Raw genomic sequence first — 21206 nt, forward strand, 5'->3', positions numbered from 1 at the left:
GTAGACAGGCACAAGGGAAAGCCATGCCTAATAATCCCAGGGCATATCATGACCTTCCCTGAACTGCTTTACTTCACTTAGCAATATGGGGTTCAATATACCTACCTCATAGTGTGAATATGAAACATCTATGAGATATTTTGAGGCCCATTTACTGAAAAAGAAAAGCAGTGGAAACCTTGCCAAATGCATCTTGAGAGGAGACTTCCTTAATCATCCTTTGTCTTCATCTAGACATCCTTCCCACCCCACACCCCCAATTTTCTCTTTACACAGCAAGAGCACTCCTAATAAAATTCCAAAAGCACCAACAATACAAATCATTCAACTAGTCTGGCTTGTTAGCTTGTTTTTCTTGTTTGCTCTTGAAAAAGAGCATTAGATACATGTTCATCTAATGTAACTAATGAAATGGTAGCTAAATGGTAATCCATACTTACTAAATACTCAAATTACAACACAGAAGTTTGTATGTAGTCTTTATTCTTCCATCTGACCTTTGCAGCAAATCAGAGTTAATCTTTTTATTTTAAACCATCACTTTTACTTTAAACCATCTTGTAGCATACTCAGCAGTTTCTATTATCAGAGAATACTGAGCATTTACTCTTTCAGGCAGCCAGGCTCTTTTAACAGTCTCAAATTTCCACTGAGAAGTGAAGACCTCCACAATCTTCCAGTAATACTCTTCATAATTTCTTTTCTAGTAATATTCTCTTCCCAGTGAGAGTCCATTATCTTTCTTGATGTTATAAGGATACTACCCTGATCATTAAATCCACAAACCATTAAGACTTTTGATTCATTTTTGCCTAGGTCACATTAAAGAACAAGATATGTATCTTCATGTTTTTATTATGTCCCTTTCTGCCTACCTGCAAAAAATCACTGAATCCAGGGCTCCATTTGAAACAGACTCAAAGGAAACACTGTCTCAAAAATATTTCTGTAGGTCCTGTGAAAACTTGCAGCTGGGTAGAAGACAGAAACACGGTATTCATCCTTGGGCTGTGAGAGCAGGTTGAGCTCAGCTGCTTAATACTCTCTTTTCAGCAGTCAGCTAGATAATTCTGTGCAAAAACACTGCCTGCCAGCCAGTGCATACAGTGCTCCAGACTGGCGACAGCATGGGCTCTCTCCCACTCTGCAAGAGGGGACTTTGGGAGCTGGGGTGGCATAGGGGAAGTGGAGGATAAATAAATGGAATTACTTGTTGAATCTGCTGCTCGCTGTCCATTCTCTCAAGAAATGTCTGTTACTTCTTAATTCAGCCATCTCTGGATTTATTCATTCGGACTAGGAGTTTTTCCTGCCTGTGCTTCCATGTTCCGTTTATGAGGATCTATACATACATAAGTAATAGATGTAAACTGCCATGCCAAAATGTATTTTAAAAGCTGCCCTAGAACAGGCTATACATTCTGCTCTCGTCTGACTCACCAGTAGTGCTATTCCCTAACCTGGACTCCTAAGTACAGCAGTGATCTCTTCTTTCTCACACAGTCAGGAACAATAGCTTTCCTTTTCTGAGTCTGTCTAGCACCACTCCTAATCATGATGCATGCCTGGTCCTAATTCTGGCACAGCTATCAAAGGAAGAGGACTTAAAAACTTTTCATAAGCCACAGGACTCATCTGAACATCTGAAAACCTGTTGTTCTGCATTTGTGACCAAGTTATATACAAGTGCTCCCCTTTCTCTAACAGAAAACCTCAAATAACATGGACCTTAATACCAAAGATTGTGACTACCCACCAGATAATGTCCTCTATTTGGTGATGTTGCAACATATCTTGGCCAGAACCTGTCTAAGGTCAAAAACTGTGGTGGTTTGACCTTAGCTGGATGCCAGTTGCCCATCAAGCTGTTCTAACACTCCCCTCCTCAGCAGGATAGTGGGGGAGAAAATAAGATGGAAAACCAAATTTGTGGGTCAAGACAAAGGCCGTTTAATAAAGCAACAGCAAAGGTCACATACAGAAGCAAAGGAAAACAAAAGATGTTACTCTCCACTTCCCATCAGCAGGTGATGTTTGGCCATAGGGACATGGGGCTTCAGTAGGCTGTTAATGTTGCTCCAGAAGAGAAATGTCATAAATAATGAATGCCTCCCCTTCGTCCTCCTTTCTCTCAGCTTTTACTGCTGAGCAGGCATCACATGGTATGGGATATCCCTTTGGTCAGTTTGGGTCAGCTGTCCTGGCTATGTCCCTTCCCAAGATCTTGCCCACCCCCAGCTTAGTGGTGAAGGAGGGGGGAATGCTGGAGAAACAGCCTTCATGCTGTGTGAGAACTGCTCAGCAGGTGCCAAAACACTGGTGTGGTATCAACACCTTTCTAGCTACCAGTACAATGCACAGCCCTATGAGGGCTGCTGTGGGGAAAATTAACTCCATCTCAGCCAGACCAATACAACAACGTATATTAATTGATTTGAGCTAGTTCGAAAAGTTGCCAGGCCAAACCAGCCATCAAACAGCACTGAGCTGACAGGACATGGGAGTCTCGAAGCATTTTGAACAGCCTGCTCTGTAGAATTTTGTCAAGTATACATACGATGCCTACCAGCCTGGGGCCGCCCAAGGAACATCTGCTGCCCTGATATGCGGCACAGACGATAACACTATACAACACAGCATGCCAGAAAGCTCATCTTCTCTGTGAATTGATGCCAAACCAGGCTCCATATGACATCAGTTTGTCCATCTCCAAAAAAACAGACTGTGAGCTCACAGACTCCATTTGCCTCCCGAATTATTTTGATGGGCTAGAAGCCTTAAAATGTATAGTAGCAAAAAGGGGGGGAAAGGCATTTGAAGGAAAATGTCAGGGTTTCTTTTCAGTGCTCCGTTAAACTAGCCATGGTATAGGCATGCTGTAACAGTGGAACCCCATCAGAGTGTTTAAAGGGATTTTTAAAATGAGGTCTTGCATATTACACAGCTTCAATTTTTACATACCTGTGTTTATGAACAAGTAGCAGATAAGATTCCAAATACGGGATGCGCTCAGCACTAATCACACCATAACAGTGCTCAGAAATTCACTAAAATATATTTTACCAAAATGATAACAAAATGATTCCAAGAGAACTTAAGGTCAAGGAGACCCCAGGAAACCCTGATTTCACCATTATTAACAGCTGACTTCCTCTCCCAGTTGTTGTTTTGAACCTTTCTATTTCTTCCTCCTTATTTCCCCAAGGCTTTTCTTCTCCTCTCCCCTCATGCAATCACTCTGTCTTTGTGTCTCTGTCAATTTACTTTCCTCAGTTTCTTTCCCTTCCTTCTCTTTGTCTGCCTCCTCATTCATTTGCTGCTCTCCCCTCCTTGCTATTGCTATGGCTTTCTATTAGAGCAGAAGGTACAATCCTTATTTTCTTAGTAGTAAAAGATACTTCTGCAGCTCAAATAATCCTCCACCTACAGAATGTTAAGCAAACTTGCCTGTTATTTAACCTGACTGTTCCAGAGAATCTTTTAACATAATTATTTTTTTAATTTATGTAAGGTATTTTGAAGTGGGCACTATTAATTCCCATTTAAATAACAGGAAAAAATACTAGGTGATGCCTGAATGCTATTCACAATGCCTCAACATTAAAGCTACAAGTAGAACTGAGATGGCTTCAAATTATTCTGAAGAAACTGAGCTTTCGAAAGTGCACACAGATTTCATAGTTAGCAACCTTCAGGCTGGACATATGTTTAAATTTTAAGGTTTTCCATAAAGTCAAGCCTATATTCTAGGCAGCAGAACAGACATTCTTGAAGGAAACTAGTTTCAATGTTAACAGCTCCTTGGGACTGTTATGTGCTCTGAAGAGGCAAGTGGAAGGGACTGGTGACCAAAATTTTCACTTTGTGAACATAAACTGTAAACAGTATTTGATGAACGAAATACAACACTCCTGTATTCATGCAACAGCAGAGATCCAGATTTGGGCATATTCTAAGCCTCAGCCACAGCAGCAGTGGGCCTATAAAAGCAGCATAGAGCATGTCATGTTACTTTACCAGAAATTGAGTAGTTTCCTCCCCTACTCCTTCCTCGATGTTACAACCAAAACATTTTTCCAGGCTTCTCCTGCTGCCCAAGGCAATGTGTCAAGTTTAGTCACTAATGCTATAACTGAAAATCAGCAGCAAAGGCTTGCAAGAAAAGCCTGCTCTCATGGGAAGCATAGATGTCCTTTAGCTAGCTGGGCTGAGTCTTTGATTTGTTATAAACCAAGGAGAGCAGTTCGGACTACTCCGAAGTGACCTCTGAACACACAAAGGGCTTCTTCTTCTTCATGAAGACCTGCAATTTCTGCCTCACTGTTTTTATGTTAGCTCCCTCTCTCAGCTGCAGAATTTGCATAACAAAACAAAACCACAGCCTAAGTAAGTATCCTTTGTGAATGTAATGGCAAACACTTTTTAAATTACAATGTAAAGCCGTAGGCAGGTATGGGATGACACACATTGGCAGCAAGAGTGATTCTCAACCAAAGATATCATAAATTAAGCATTAATCAACACACCAGGAGACAGCAAAGTGCTCCGATGATGCTAATGACCATGTCGTGTGAAATGGCAGGTTTGCTAGTACACAGTTAGCTTGGGTAGCATGAATTACAAGTTGTTTGCTACGGCCACCTCACAATAGTACTATTCAGTAATGCACTGGTAACACAGTGACTGGCAGATCTTTGGAACAGTACGGTGCTGCAGCTGGATAATTCCAGCATATTCCTGGTTTAAGTACAATGAGAACATTGAATTCTAATTATGTCCCCCCGCTTCAGTGTCCTTTCCCTGGGCAGAATGAGCCAAAATCTATTTTTGTGTCTCTCCAGTGAAGTTATACAACGCATGAATTTGACCATCTAGCTACACTGGCAAATCTACTGCTGCTATAACAACAAGATTTCCCATATTTATAGTTTCATTCACAAGACTGCACACTCATTCAACACTGAGAGAGTGTCACCCCTCTTATAAAAGAGGCAAAGATTTTGCAGAAGAACAGATAACAAAACTGGAGATGGGAGTCAGGATTCCCATTACCCTACGTTATGCAAACAACACTGTTGTCCCCACAGAATATTGCCTCTGTACTGCAGCTAAGCACTGTCAGAAAAATGTCAATTTTCAAGGGTACCCACAGCACTATGATGAAACCAGAGTCTGAAACCTGCATCTGCTGCCATGCAGAAGTTCAATAATGCTACATTTTCATGGAAGGCCAGCCCTCACAGAAGTCAGAAGGTGTCCTTTAATTCCACTTGGCTATACGCTGGCTCAATCCTTTAAGGACTCAGCCATGCAGTCTTCTGAACCAGTTCTCAAGTGTAGCTATTACTTCTCAAGCACTGAATACTTGCATGCCCAGTGAACATTTTTGAGATACCTAAGCAGTTGGCTGCTCATTAACTAGACAGTTTTCTCATCAGAATGTACACTGCTCAGAGATGACTGTGGGTATAAAGAGGTAAAAATGGTTTCAAGAACGATGGTATACCTTCAAAGCATCATTTGAGCATTAGTGATGCAGAATGCTGACTGACATGTTTCTCTCTGCCTCCACTGGACAGAACTTCAAATTCTTCAAAGAAAGAGCAGCGTTCTTTATCGGTTGGATGCAGAAATACTTTTGATTATGCTTCAGGAACACTTGACTTGCCAGAAAGTGATGATGGGAACCACACATGCCCAAAGCCACAGAGTTTGAAGAGTTACACAGCCATAAGGTGTTTTCAGTATGTCTGCATTGTTTCTGACCCAACACCTCCTTCAAGACCAAGCATGCTGCTAGAGTTGACGCCAAACCTGTAGTGTGACCTTGTGCATGGCTAGACCATACCCTTATGAGCACGTGGACTGGCCCAGCAGTGTTGTATATTATCAGTAGGCAGTCTGACAACTGCTCCAGAATCTCCTCTTTCACAATGGTATAACTGTCACTTACGAGTTTTCAGAAAAGAACAGGCATTTCCTTTGTTACATAATCTTCATTAAAAAGCTTATGACCTGCACTCCAATAATCATTTTGTGGATTACAGTCCCAGCTGCCTACTCTGTTAAAATTTTCATGTTCTGTATTACTATACCTCCATCTTCATTTATCCAGTAGAGAAACAGATTCATTGTTCCAACTTCAGTTATTTGGTGATCTTCTCCATAGAGCCACAAAACCTGCTGACAGCCTAACTCCAGGGCTTCTTGCTGGGCATAAATAGAAGAACCATAATTCCTTCAGAAACAAAAAGAAATATCAAACAGTTATGAATATCTGCTTAGGTATTTTCTGATTTCTGTGCGAGGTTTTGTGCACATCTACCTCACAAGCAAGTTCTCTGCACAGTCATTGGTTATCCCTGGAATATTTCATTGGAAGTACTCTACTAGCATTTTACTACATCATTTGTATCTACAATCCAAAAACTTTGAAGGGCTGAACAGCATCAACAGCTCAAATGTATCCATCCAAATTGTCTTCAAATTATCTCTTGTTCTGTTTTCTGGACATTCTAATCATTGCAATTAGACACCTTACGAAAGCTTTTATCTTTATTTAGCAGTTGGCATCCTGGAGAGAGCAACAATTCCTATCCAGCTCATGCTTTTAAAAAAAGCAAAATAAACCCATCCACCTCATCTCATATATGTCAGATGAACAGATGGGTCATATAAGTCAGATGAACCTCTTGGAACACAAAAATCACCAAAGACGAGTTGTTTCTTTTATAGTGAAAGATATTCACAGAACTAGTAGCTTCAGGAGCTGCAGATGGGCCTTGATGAATTCCACACCCTTGAGGAGCAATTTTTCCCTAAAATGCTGCCTAGAACCTGACTGAATAATATGTTTACTTTGTAGATGCTTTGAGGAGGGAGGGGAAACCCTTTGCTTCCGATGTTAAAACAACCATGAAGACCCAAAGTCAGCAGCTCCAAAGCGCTGGCCACACTGGAGTTGGAGTTCTCACCCCTGGGCACAAAACAAGTCAGTAGTGACTCCGGACTATTCCTTTTTTCACAGATGATGTATGAAGGATGCACAGGAAACAATTAATATATTCCTAAAACTTAGCAAAAACTCCACACACAAAAAAAAAAAAAAAAAAAAGAAGAGCAAAGGTCTCAGAACATCAGACTGAACGAAGGAAAGCCATTTTCTTGCCCTTTGATTATTTTACTTGTTCAGTTGAGCACCACTTGACAACTACTAACTTCCTGCCTAGAAAAAACTCCCAGGTAGAGACAATAAGCTTCATTTAAACCAAAGAACAAGGATGTATAATTGAGTCATTTATTTAGCCAGATCCAAGTTGCTTGCTCCAGTCAAGTCCTAAGCAACTTCACCCAAGTACTTGGACATTAAGAATTATGTCTCTACCTAACTTGTGCTTGGGCCTAGTTCAGCAGAAAACTGCCAGACTGTGTTGAAGTCGATGCAGATAATTGTCTCATGCTTTCCCTTACACACCCACACCCCCCTAGCTAACTGCAGATGGCTTGTCAAGACAGTCTGCCAAGGAAGGAGGTCAGCAGTCAGTGCTGCCCACTGCCCTGTTGGCAGCAGGCTGCTATACTGAACGATGCATCGAAGAAGTGATATCTTTAGGGTCAACTTCTGCAAGGGGAACAGGCGAAGTATTTCATGGACACCTTTTGGGTTCAGCTCCTCAGCTTGAGATGCTGCAACATTGCATAAATATATTTGCAAAGTACAATTTAGAAATTGTTATAGTACATTGTTTAACTGCTACATTTAATACCTCTACTGCTAGATTAGATACTTCACTTAAAAACAAATCTCTTTTGTGAGCTATGTAGAAGATGCAGAATTATGTTTTCTTACCCTCCGAGTTTGCAGTCCCCTGTTCCTCCTTTCCAGGCTCTTACATATTTTGGATCTGCCCATAAGGATATCGGATTAAAGCTTCCACTTGAAAAGTAAGGGCCCACAGGGCTCAGTATGACATACAGTAGGGCTTTAGTTGGCTTCTTCACTCCAAGGGATGGCTGAAAATAAGGAATGTAAACAAATCAAAAGTTACTGGTATATACTTCACTCCAAACCCCGGATGCTGCACAATTAGCTTTTGAAACACTAGTTTCAGAACTGCAGCATGAGAGTGCTTTTACCAGAACAATGCAAAGTGCTGCAATGAAAAAAAAATATTTATATAACTTTCCCGCTATTCAAGGAACATAACAACCCATATTGTCACTGTTCACTTACAGCTGTTGAATTTACCTATATATTATTGTAATCTTCTCAAACAGTTTCAAGATTTTGAGAATTCAGAAATTAGCTTAACAAGACACTAAGTAAGTACATGAATTAATCACAGCAGAAGCCTGCAAAGCCTTCTGGGAGGAGGAGTGGCAAGGACCACTGCTAGCAGTAACAACAGTGGAGGAACCACTGTCAGCTGCACTAGTGATGAGAATTAGCCAATGGCACTTAGAACTGGCAGTGGCAGAGTTGAGTTCTGGCTCTGTGAACGGCTGTGTGACAAGCTAAGATGGTTTGCCTGCTGGAAATGGTTCACACCATTGCACAGGAAATAACCTGGGATGTGTCACTTCACACACACACCCCCTCCCTGAGAGATGGCTTCCCACACTTCATGTCATCACCATCAATACTTAAAGGTGGAGGCGAAAAGTCTGGCACCGGGCAAAGTCTGAATCCTGTGGTAGGAGACTTGGTTTAACCATACAATTAAAGCTCAGGACTGACCACAGAACCGCAGAATGATTAAGGTTGGAAGGCACCACTGGAGATCACTTTGCCCAACGCCCCTGCTCAAGCAGGGCTACGTACAGCTGGTTGCCCATGATTCTTAGGATCTTCTACGCAACTGAATGGGTTAATATCTTGTCTCCACTCAGAGAAACCAGACTTGTAAAAAGAACAAGCTCATCTTTGGTGTCTAAGATTAGGTCTCCACTGAAAAAAAGTTATTGAACTTAAATCTTTAGGACCAAAGGTCTAATGAAAAGGCTGCACAAAGCACATGAAGCTAAACTGGGAAGCAGGAGGGAAAGTCATAGCGTCATATGGAACTACTAGAAAATTCAAACAAGCCTTCCTCAGGTCCTGAAAAGTTTCTTTTGATTTCTGTCTACTTTAATCCTTCAGCAAAGCTTCTAACAAGATTAATTAAAAGAGAGCTTGATATTTTTCCTGATTCTTACATGATCATTCAAAAGATTGTGCTGACTGGGTTTCCTAATTGTGCTGATTCATAAAAGATTAGCAGGACATGCAAAGCAAAAACAACATATGACATAGCAGAAAGGCCAGGTATGTCAGCTAACGTGAAACAAAGCTCAACAGCAAAAGAATTCCCAAAACCAAAAACAACGTGGGAAAATTAAAATTTTAATATTAATACTTTGCAGTCACTGAGTGGAGACCCTTCCCACCTGAAAGAAAATCTGCAACTAGTGTACAAGCATCAAATTCATGGAGTCCTAAAACACATATGAAATGCATAATGCTCATATATAACTACTTAAAGATATGGATATTGCAGAAGAGTAACTTGCCTAGTTGGGAACTATACATTCTTTAGCTTCCTTACCCTATGTTCTACCATCATAGGTTTCCATCTTGCCACTGCTAAAAAAAACCCACGCTTAAAGGTTTAATTAAAATACATTCCCTGTTTCTTAATTCCCTTTATAAATACTATTGGTTTGACTCACACCCACGTGAAACTCACAGAGTACACACTAATACCTAGTTGCTAAGGAGACACTTATAAACTCAGGTTTATCTGGGTTCAAGGATAAACTGACACAAGAACTTGTTCTTAGTTCCATCAGAAGTGACTCTCAGAAGACCCATCTTAACTGACTGAGTAGAATCTTCCAAAATCTCCTCACTAAGGTCAGGATGGAGGTATGAGATGAAATCAAAAAAATCTACACAGCAAATTTCTGTTCCCTCACATTTTTTCCGGATTATTAGTATTTTAAAGGCACACATTACCATGTCACAAATTATTATCCTTTTAATACGGAACCAAAGATAAAAAAACCTAAACGTTGCCATTACCACTCGGAATAGCTGTGCCAGTTTACTTTCTGTGCTCTGAATCAATGTGCCCACTAGGTGGCGCTGCGGCCAAGAGAAATTTGTGAAGCGGAGCTACAGGCGACCAACGCAAAAGAAAACGCGTAAAATATTTGCCCCTGACCCGTAATACTGTTATCTAGTGACTGCTGCGTATTTCTCTTTATGGATGGAAGGTTTTGCCTCATGCTTAAATACACAAAAGTTAAAAGGGGAAAAAAACGTTTCACACCTCAGTTCCAATTAGGGTAGGACGGATATACAGGCTGGCAGCTGTCGAGTACGGGACCCACTCCTTTTCCACTTCCACAAGCTTCCGGATGCACTCTAACAGCTCATTCTGGTCAAAAGACTGAGAAGGAAAAGCAAAGGGAGAAAAGAAAATGGAGAAATACAGCCTGAGCCTCTGTGCTGTTTGCAGATCCATACACTAAGGGGAACATTTCATCACGATATGTAAGAGTGACAGTCCATAGGGGTTCATAGGACTACATCATCATCCTTGAGTTCATTTCTTACGGAATTTAAGATCCCACGGTCTTTGACACTGTGCCTTTTTATACAGTATGGTGAATGCCCTCCTTCTGCTACAAAGTATCCTCCTGCAATAGCAAAAAGGGGCCATCAACCCTTCTTGCCTCCAAAGCACACCAAGAGAACTCTGTGCAGCCACCACCTTCACTTTGGCACGCTGCAAGCTATGGCACCACCTCTTTCACAGAAGAGTGCTGTGGGTTATAACTCCAAGGGGCCCACAAAGTCTCCCACTTTTACAAAGCTGCATAGTTCTTACAGTAATAAAACTAGTAAGTGCAGGAAGAAATTCACTGGCCAATATACAACTGCTGAAAGCAGTGTTAAGTTGCTAGCGACACCAGAAATGAAGGCGTTCAGAGGCTGAAGGACTTAACTGAAGTAGAAAGAAGGAATAACATTAGCGCCAGAACAATTTCATTAGCTGTCTGCATGCAAATACCTGCAGAACAGCATTCATCCCTCAGAAACAGACTGTGTACATCTGAGGCAGCAGGGAGGCGACCAAGAAAGCAAAACACTGTTGTGATTGAAAAGAAAAACGCATTTCAAACAGTTCACCGCAGAAGATCTCTAGAGAAAGTTTAACTGAACTATTGAAGAGTTAGGGTGTTTGACAATTGTTATGTTACTGTAAAGTTTCAGAGAATTGCACTCTGAAAATGAAAATATGCTCTGACTTAAGGAGAATAAGGTGCCTTGGCTACATACTGGCAGAGTTGCTCGTCTTGCTGATCGTGCCATCCTGTCCATGTTGAGGGTTGGCCGGAACAGGCGGATTTTACCATCTACTCCTCGGTAAGCCTTCATTCCTTCAAACAACTACCAAGCCAAAAAGCAGGGAAAAGAAACCAAATAATAATTGAGACATGTTATCCCATGGTGACCAGTGTAAAAGCAGAACACACCCTTTGGAAACAGAACTTCACTCTCCTGCTAACTAGTTAATCCTTGCAACAGGCTCCTGTTGAGGTAGTATCATGAAGTTTATTCTACAAAGACAACCTGCCTATGCTTCAGATACATCTTTCTCTGTCAAGGGACTTAAAGATAACCAATTATTTTCATCATTTGGTTACAGCAATTAAAATTTGTAGCATGTGTTTAACTTAACTATTCCCTCACATCCTGACTTATACCTAAGGCTGTGCCAAAACAGTATTCTCCATTACAGAAAAGATCTATAGAATTTAATTATATGTTAAGCATTTTTAGGGCTCTGTCCAAAACACATTTCGGTAGGAAGTATGGAATAACATAATCAAGGGAACTCTGTTGCAGTTCTTGCTGTAGCTGTAGCAAAACCTTTGTCACTTATTTCCCCCATGTACCCCTACAAAGTGGAAGGGGGTTTAACTAGCTTGAGAGACAATGCATCAGCCTTACGCTAGAGGAAGAATGCATAAAAATATTTTATCTATACTTTACAGGAAACAAATCAGTCATAATTATCCTACAAAACTGCAGAATCCGATGACTGGTGTTGACAATCAGTTTCCAAGAAACCTTTATCCCATCAGTGCCCTCCCAGTAGAGTGCTCTACAGCATCTCCTAACCACAGCAAAAAACATATGCCCACAAAATGGCCATAGTTATTTTCAGTTACAGATTGATACTTTCCAGTTATAGTTATAAACAAAACCCACAACTATTATATAAGCTCACATTAATATATACACAGGTATTATTTAGATTAAATATTAAAGGATCACTTATGCCTATAGACAAGAGTTCAGATTTTTAGAATTTATTTCCTGAAGCATTTCCTTGTAAATTAAATTTCAATATTAAGTTCTATGAATTTAACTGCATCACTGCTGTTACTCCCCCTAGGCTTCTCCTCTTGACTGTTCCAAAAAAAATAAATGGCTGGAAATACATTCTATGTGGTTGGAAGTCTACATATAAGGTTTTTTTACTTGGGAAATAGAATCCTGTATTTTAGTAGAATATTCAAGGTTTCATTATTATTAAATTCTACAACATTTTCCCATAAGGATCAGCGAAATACAATGTTTAGAAATCTTTTGTGCAGTCCCATGACAGAGCTAGGTCCTTCCACATGACAAATTTTAATTGAGTTGTAGCTGGGTTGCAGGAATCCCAGCAATTTTCCTTAGGCTACATGCCAACTATGTAGCAGAACCAGAATCAGAACCCAAAACATTTTGCCTTCAGAATTTATTTTACTCCTATAGCAATGCCAACATTATTAAAAGCTTTGTTTGCAGTTTTGAGAAAGAAACTGTTCCTAGGATAGACATTGTAGCTACAAGAAAAAAATTCTATCTTTATAAAGGATGGCATTGCTGGTGACATGTCTGGTAACTTTGGTATGATTTTTCTTGGGCCAGTTACTAAGACCACACTTCCGTAAAGCTACTTTCTTGTCACAGAACAGTTGTTTCCCCCCACCCTTCTCCCAAACACATTCACAGGACTTTTAATGAGAGGGAAGAGGAAGGGAAGTTACTACTCAGATTTGATCAATGGTTTGAGAAAAGTAAGAATTACATCATTACTGAAACACAAAGCCTTCTCAAGAAGTTCAATCTTTTTTCTCCAAAAAGAAACACTTTTAACCTTCCAGAGCTCAGTAAAACCTTTCACTTATTAAAAAGGGAGACAGTGATGTGTTCCAGAAATGCTCAACTTGAATAAAAGCAACTGCTGTGGTTGCTTGATGGTTGGTTGCTACAGTGGTGTGCAAATGGTATTATCTGACATGTGTACATCACAGGAGCTGGATCTGGAGTTCATCAGATCCAGACTATCACACTGCATCATGGAGGGCAAGGAGAAAGGGGAGGGAATGCCAAATTCATCATTTTTATTATACCCACTGTGTATTCATTGAGCCACAGCATTGGCACCAGATTCTCCTCTGTCTGTCCTCTTGGCTAGAGGAAACGTGATGCAATAAGGGTAAAAGAATGAAAAAAAATGAAAAAAAAAAAATAAGAGCATATTCAGATTAGCAATGATTTCACACTGGGCCAGAGGCCGAGCATTAAAGTAATATGCTACTAAGAGTGAAATACAGATTTGGGACTCCAGCGTGGTTTCTTACTTCTTGGGCAGATCAAGAGCTGCAGCCTTGGTCACAGGGGCCTGCTGTTAATTGACATAGGACCTTTGGAGGCTTGGTGACTACATGGGGAAAAAACAGCAATAACAAAAAATAGTGAAGGCAGGAGCTCAGGGACTGCAATAAGGGAAAAGCTTGATTCTTCCCTTATACCAGTGGTTTAAAAATATATAAAGAAAAAAAAAATCATTAAAGAAGCACAAGCAACTCCAGCAACTTCAGCGAGCACACTCCCACCTACCCAGAAGTGGGGGGAGAAGTAGGCTTCCATTTCAGCATGTGCCCTACTGTGGCTCTCACACAGATGTGAGTATGGCCGAAGCTGCTCTGGAGACACAAAAGGCATCTTTAGACAGTAAGCAGCTAAGCACGGAAACTGTTAACCACGCTGGTTTCCGACTTAACATTTCCCTTTCCAAAGTTCCTTGCTGATTATTCTCTGCTTAAATACACTTGTATATGCTGAATGCACCAGACCTAGCTGAGAGCTCTCCAGACTTTTTTGGAGTTGCAAACAAGCGTCTGTCTAATCTGTCCTGCAATCCAAGCTATGAACCTTTAAAACGGCTTAAAATAACTTTCACAAAGTGCATGTTCAGTCCCCAGATCAAAGCCACTCTTGGAATCTCATGCGGTCTGATCCAGTGCTTCAGTAAGTTACATCTGAGACAGTAACTGGACCAATCCACCAGCAGCGAACTAGAATGCTTTCTCAAATTAATGTGTCACCACCTTCACTACACTAGAAAGGTAAGTGAGCTGGAATCCACAGGCCAGAGTTGGTTCTGAGTTATACTAACATAAACATGATTCTCTTGTAAATAATGGAATTATTCTGGAAGGACATCAGTTAAGAAAACAAAATGTAACTCAGTACTAATAAACTTAAGACAGTAATAGTCCTTGTATTACAAAGCTATGGCTTCAAGAGCTAATGAAACAAAACAGCAGTTTCCAAATCAATTCAGTACTCACTTCGATGGCATAATGCAGAGATGAGGAGGCTGGATGCAATGAAAGGTTCTCAAGCGGCTTAATATAAGGTTTCTCCCATCCTGAAGCCAAGGACCATTCAATTGTCAGCATATTATCAGTGAACACAGTTCCAAATACCAAACCACTGGGATCTGGTTTTTCCTTGAAAGTTGTAGCTGGGGTGATAATCAAGTCTGAAGCCTGAAGGAACATAAAGACAAAATGTAAGTGTATAAAAATAATTGTCAGACTCATGTAAAAATTATTCTGCATCAGTGAACACTGACAAATGCAATATTTTATCTGTAGGGATATTTAATGACAGAATGGTTAAAGGCAGCTAACTTCTAAGTAGCTGGCAAAGTATTTGCACTGGTTATGCATACATATACACAGTGCTGCTGACACCAGAAGTAGTAAGCATATTTTAAAGCACTGTTACGTGGAGAAGCAGTGTAAGGTACAAAACCAGAGAATTAGCAGGCAAAAATTTCTTGGACATTTAGATTAATACATCTGTACAAGTTCCAGAAACACTCAATTGCTGTACCTCAGAACATAAGCTGATCATCCGAAATTAATCCCCCTCACAACTAAGTAGATACATTATGCTCATTTTCCTTTAATACATAAAACCAATGAGAGGGATCAGAGCCAGCAGTCAGCAGATTACTTCGGTCACACTAGTTTGTTCATTCACATTCATATTTTCCTAGAAAGATCCCATTAGCAAAGAAGGCTAAATGTTTCTGTGCATGATGAACTGTAGAGGCTTTCCCTTACAAGCCACGACTAGCTGCAGAAATGCAGCATAGTTTTTTGCACTGGTTTTGGCTGGGATAGAGTTAATTTTCATTATAGTAGCTCCTATGGTGTGAATCATCCTAAAGAACAGCAGGAAAAAAAAGGAAAGCAGGATCTCTGGCATGTCATTCCCCTTTTATATACAGATAAGGGCTAAACAGCTGGAGAGGGCTATGAAGTGGGCATCTTTAATCCACCCTCTCCTCTTTCTATGCCATCTGAGCATTTAAACTGTGCTGGTCAGAAGCAAGGAATAGTTAAACAAAAATTGTATTCAAAGCTCCATTTTCCTTCCTAACATGACTCAGAAAGCAAGCATTGACCCTTACTACAGACCCCCAGGTGAAATCTTACACCTCTATGTTGAGTAAATATAGAATAGACTGGAGCACAAGTGGTTCAGAATATTTTTCAACTGATACGCATGTGCACTCAAAAGGCAGTTCTGCAAGAGATATCACTGACTGGCTTCTCAGACTCAGCACACATTTTGCAAAATGAGAAAAAATCAGTCCCAAGCTTCTGAAAAAGAACACATGCACCCCTGTCTCTGTAACCTCATTTTCAAAATGTCTTTAATGAACAACGGCCTATTTTTTTATTGATTGGTTGGTTTGGGTCTGGGTTTTGAGGTTTTTTGCTTAATGGCTTAGATATGAAATTAACTTAAGAGCTGGAGCACATGAATAGCTAAAAGCTTGTTTCAAACTATCTCCAATTATAGGGCTTGTCTAGATATTGCATTAGCCTAGCTGAACTAATACATAATCTGATGAAACAATTACTTTTCTTAACTCTTTATAGTATCTTTTATCCTGCTGACAGTGAGTACTCCAGTGAGAAAAGCACTACTTAATGATGACGTAAAAATAAAAATTAATTTTACATGACAAGCTATTATTATGTGCTTTGGAGAAAAAGATATCAAAGACCAGTGTGGATCAAAATAAAAACCACAATGGAGTGTTTACAATTATTCACCATGCAAGACTCTTCTCAGAAAAACACTTCTGCAAGAACAGGATGTTATTGGGGCTTAAGCAAGGATGTAGGATGCAGTTATATCCTTGGCTTTGTCTGTGGACAGAACCACAGCTTCTAAAGAACTACTGCCAGTAATACTAACAGCTCTCCCTCAAGTCAAAGCTTCTGTCTCATCTCAGGTCATTTTCATTAAGGTAATTATTTTTACAATAAACCGGCCTGGGGACCAGAATTATCATACAGAGCCTCACGCCCCAGAACTCCCATCAGTGTGCTGATTTCTGCTTTTATGCCTCAGTTTGCCACTTCCTCTGTTGTGGTAACACAACTAGTTGAAAGGCTGCGTTATAAAACAGTTTGCTAAGCACACTGGAGTTAACAAACAGCTTTGACTTTAAGGATGGGGAAGGATTTTAACTTGGCTCTTCTCACAGGCCCACAAGCACATGTAGAAGGAGCAGCAAGCTGCAGCCGTAAGTGAAGAAATGTGCTCACATGGGAGCATTTGGGCTTTCTTTGACCCAGTTTTGCCATCAAAAATATTTCTCCAGATTTGGAGACCAGGGGTTCAAGAGAACTTTGCACAGAGTCTATGTCATGTGAGTGATAATTTAAAACTATGCTGTAATACAAGCACACTGTTTTGCTCTAATGATTAATATAAAGATCCAGAGTCACTCCTATGCTGGCTCATTAGAGGTAAGAGGTTGGCCAAGCGCTCATTCCTGCAAGCTCAATAAAACAGGTACTCCTGCGTGACAGGCAGTCACACAGCAGTGCCTGTGGCTCAGAGCAGTAGCCCACACCGCTTAGCTCTCAGCTCCAAGGACTGGGGACTTTCTGCAGTCACAAACAGAAATCACTAGACTGGATTTCAGGTTGAGTCACTTGAAGGCAGAAAGCCTGGAGAGCAGGTAGCTATGATTCTTATCCCCCAAAGAAGCAAATCGTTTCTGGACCACAGAGCTTTCTGGAGCTGTGCACTCTGAACAAGGAGCCCACCTGCTGCTTCTCACCTCCTTCAGCACTTTGGGAAACCACCTTTCATTCAGGCATTTTGCAAGCACCTGACAACATATCAGGGATGACACTTGGCCAGCAACACTTCCTTCAAACAACAGTAGGAACACCTTGTAGAAGACCTCAAATACAGGTGAAACTCCACAGACCAGCAGGGCAACAATCATTAAACCAGCAAAAAGAAATTTTTCCTGATCCTTATAACCCTGTTAAGCTCCCAGGAGATGCATTTAAGATCTTTTTTGGCCATTACTTTCTTAAGACCCTTTCTTAAGGCTCTTCTCCCTTACTCATTCTATTGCATTTTTCTCCCTCTTTTTACCAAGCAGCAAGTACTGCAAGTTAACACTGTGCAAAATTACCTGAATCTTTAAAAAAATTGGAAGACATTGGAATTTTATGGCAAGACACCATCAAACACTGCAATACATTCAATCTTTTTCTGTGGAGGGGGATGAAGGAGGGGGGCACTGGAGAACCCATCCTTGGAGTACTCTCTCCCACTATGTGGACTGCAGCACCAGGTATTTCCAGGACCCTCAGTTCCTTCTAGGTCCCTCAGTAACAAGACCCCTACACAATATCTCACCTGGCCCACAGACCCTTTTAGCTTAACTTGCCCCATAGTCCTGTCCAAGCATTTTGTGGTGCTGTTCAAGCAAACCCTCAGAAGAACCCACACAAAGATAGCAGAACAAGGCCAGGTCACTAATACCAGGAGTACTGATTAAGTATCAATGCATATTATTTTAATAACACTCATTAAAAAACTATGGCAGTGCTACCATGGTATCACTTATAAACAGCAATTTATTTATTTCCTTTATCAACATTCCCCCAGCCCTGAAAACAGCATATTAAGGATGCATTAGACATTGGCATTAACACCCATCCCGATCTCCACTGTTTGCGCTGCCAATACAAAGGGCAATTTTCAACTAGGCTTTGTTTTGCTTGCTTTGTCTATCAACATACTCTCAAGCACCCTCTGATGCTGCTGTCTAATAAAACCATTAAACTGGAAGAAAAACTGGTAAATGCAGGAACAAGAAGGATAAGGGAGATAAAGAAAGAAACAGATGTGGCACAGTCTGTTGAGTGCAGCTATTCTGCTCTTGTTGCCTAAAGTAAAATGACGAAGATGTAGTTCCAGACCTGCAAAGTCTCCATATGTGCCTAAGTCATAGCCCAGAGCACTCCAGTAAGAAACAGGAAGAAACAGACTGCCTTGCCTGTGGTAGGCAAAAAGGAGCGGTGGGGAAGCCAGCTGCATACTGTTGATTTTCAGGGTTTATATAGCAACACTGCACCTACAAACAGCCACTGTCTCGACCCAATGCACTTTTTTAAACATCTCCTCATTTGAAAAGTGCCTGCTGATTCTAACGCAACTTCTTCCAAAGCAAACCTTTTACCAGCCCAAGAAGATACATTGTGACCTCCAGAAACTAAAATTCACCATTTGATCGAAACACATCTTTTCAATTATTAGCTAGGTCAAATTAAAAGTGACATGCTAGTCAGTGTCTATTTTAACCAAAGCTGTAGCAAGACATTCTGGTGCCCCTAGCCAAGATGTCAGTTTAATGCTTATCCTACCCAGCCTCTGCAACAGCCTTAAGTGGATGTGGAGCTGACAGCAGCCTTTGGCCAGAGCTGTTACTCTGATTACTGCATTCCTACCTTTCTCACTCTAGAGTGCTGTCTTGGGTAGATGCAGATGGCGAGCGCATATTTTGTCGTACTCTTTCCATCAAGTTTTGCCAATGCCTTCCCAAATGATCCTTGGCTGTGGTTTTCACTGTGCTGGAGCTACTAGACTACAAGCAGTAGGTTGAGCAGCTGTAACAGGTGTCATTTATTTGATATACCCAAACTTTTCTAAACACTGTGCTGGGCCAAGCATTTCTATCCCTTGACTAAAAACAGAACTGGCAGCCCCAACTTAAAATAGCTTTCAAGTTACCTAACTATAACAGCAAGTTTCAGCGAGATCCTCAAAACATTAACATCCACTCAGTCAGACTGACTGTAATCTATTCTGATGAAATAAGTAACCTCCCCGACTTCCAGTCAAGGTGATTCATTCAAGATCACAAAGCAACTGCAATTATTATTTATTACTTATGCTGAGTTTGTAAGCACATCCTAGGAAAGATCAGGGCCTTCTGATGCAATAACAGACATGGAAGCATAGGCAAAATTGAGTAACTTGTTTTGCCCTTGCGCTTGTGAAGAACAAAATGAGGTTCAGTAGCAGAGCAAATTTTGAGAAGTAAACAGATTACAAAGAGCATCAGGAATTACTGTAAAGGGGAAAGGTAACAATGCATAGCCAGGGGAGTTGGAAAGAACAAAGCTTGGACTAGACAGAATGGCTTTGAGGAGGGCTCCAAGGATGAGGATGTTTTTTTCCCTGCCTTTCAAGTCTTTACGGCTGTGGCACCCTCATAATTGCTTTTGGGCCCTCCCCAGAACACATATCTCTATCCCGGGAAGCCATTCTTTCTGCTGGAGCAGCTACTTTTGCCCCAAAATACCTTCTGCCTGGTCTCCTGAGCCTGAGGCTCCTCCTATGTGACAGACTGAGGAGAAGAGCTTTGCACTGCCAAAGAAAAGCAGTGGTGGGGAACTGGGTTGAGGATACTAACTAGGCTGAAGAAAGTGCTTGTTAATACACCTTTGGAAGCTGAAACCCTCTCTTCTCTTGAACAAGTTTTTTTTGGCCTTGAAGCCAATGAGCAAGCTACCACCTCTCTCCTGTCACTCATTCAACCTCCCTCGCTTTCCAGATGTTGCTGGTGGCAGAGGATTGCCCCCATTTTCTTGCTGACCTGAGCAGTGATCTTATCTGGCTGGAGAAGCTCATCCATTAGATATTCCAGCCCAGCAGCCTCACACGTGAAGCAGGGTTCAGGCTACTATATGTTGCACATAATTACTTGCTCCTTGTAGAGCTGCTACTACAAGCAGCTCAAAGGGAATTGCAACCTGATCCAGGAAGAGCCTCCACCACATGGGCCTGCTTTCTGTAGGCAGACATCATGAATCATGCTTAACAACTACTGCTGCACACACACCAAAAAAAAGGCTTCTGCCAAACTATTGCCAAACTCAGAGGAATCTGGGATGACATGCCAACTCCTCCATCGGTGGCATCAGAGCAGACAGCAGCAGTGCTAGGCTATGCAACTAGAAAGTAGGAAAAGACTATGGAGGCTGTATGTGGTGTTAGGGCAATTGGTACTTTTCTCCTCCACTGAGACAAAATAAGCAATCATCTGCTCTGTCTGTTCCTAAAACCTGTTTTAGAAGTAGAAATGCTGAATACTGCTGCAGGTAGATGAAACCAGCTGCAACCTCTTCTAGCAGGTGTTATTTTTGTCTAGTTTGTCTGACTTACTACCTCTCAACTCTATCCACTAATCACTAGCAGACACCCCAGCAGCATCTACTTGAATAAAACCAAAGGGATTATGTCCTATAGGCCTTGGATAAACCAAGGTCTGCTGTTCTGATTCTTTTCCCATCCCCACCTTCTTTGGAAAAGACTGCTAGTTTTCTGGGGCAGAGACCATCACTTTCTGTATAGAGCTAAGCCCTGTATGGCTCTGTTCACAGTAATAAAATCTATAGTAGAAACAATAAGAGTTCTATCAACTCCAAAAAGAATAAGACAGTTAAATAAATACTTAGAAGTCTACTACTAGCTTGTAAGTATA

At 41.0% G+C, this 21206-nt stretch overlaps 1 protein-coding gene across 3 annotated transcripts in view; it reads right to left on the reverse strand.

Annotated features, from left to right (window-relative positions):
* BCAT1 (branched chain amino acid transaminase 1) overlaps positions 1-21206 on the reverse strand; it is a 67278-nt gene that overhangs the window by 17737 nt on the left and 28335 nt on the right. For 2 of the 3 annotated variants that reach the window (XM_040595863.1, XM_040595865.1), the window contains exons 3-8: positions 14677-14877; positions 13457-13513; positions 11324-11434; positions 10311-10430; positions 7850-8013; positions 6096-6238 (exon numbers count right to left, since the gene is read on the reverse strand). In XM_040595863.1, coding sequence (XP_040451797.1) covers positions 6096-6238; positions 7850-8013; positions 10311-10430; positions 11324-11434; positions 13457-13513; positions 14677-14877 — 796 coding nt within the window. The remainder of the gene's footprint in view (positions 1-6095; positions 6239-7849; positions 8014-10310; positions 10431-11323; positions 11435-13456; positions 13514-14676; positions 14878-21206) is intronic. The other variant, XM_040595864.1, reaches the window with a different exon arrangement.

Source organism: Falco naumanni, chromosome 5 (genome assembly GCF_017639655.2).
Source record: "Falco naumanni isolate bFalNau1 chromosome 5, bFalNau1.pat, whole genome shotgun sequence".
NCBI lineage: Eukaryota > Metazoa > Chordata > Aves > Falconiformes > Falconidae > Falco > Falco naumanni.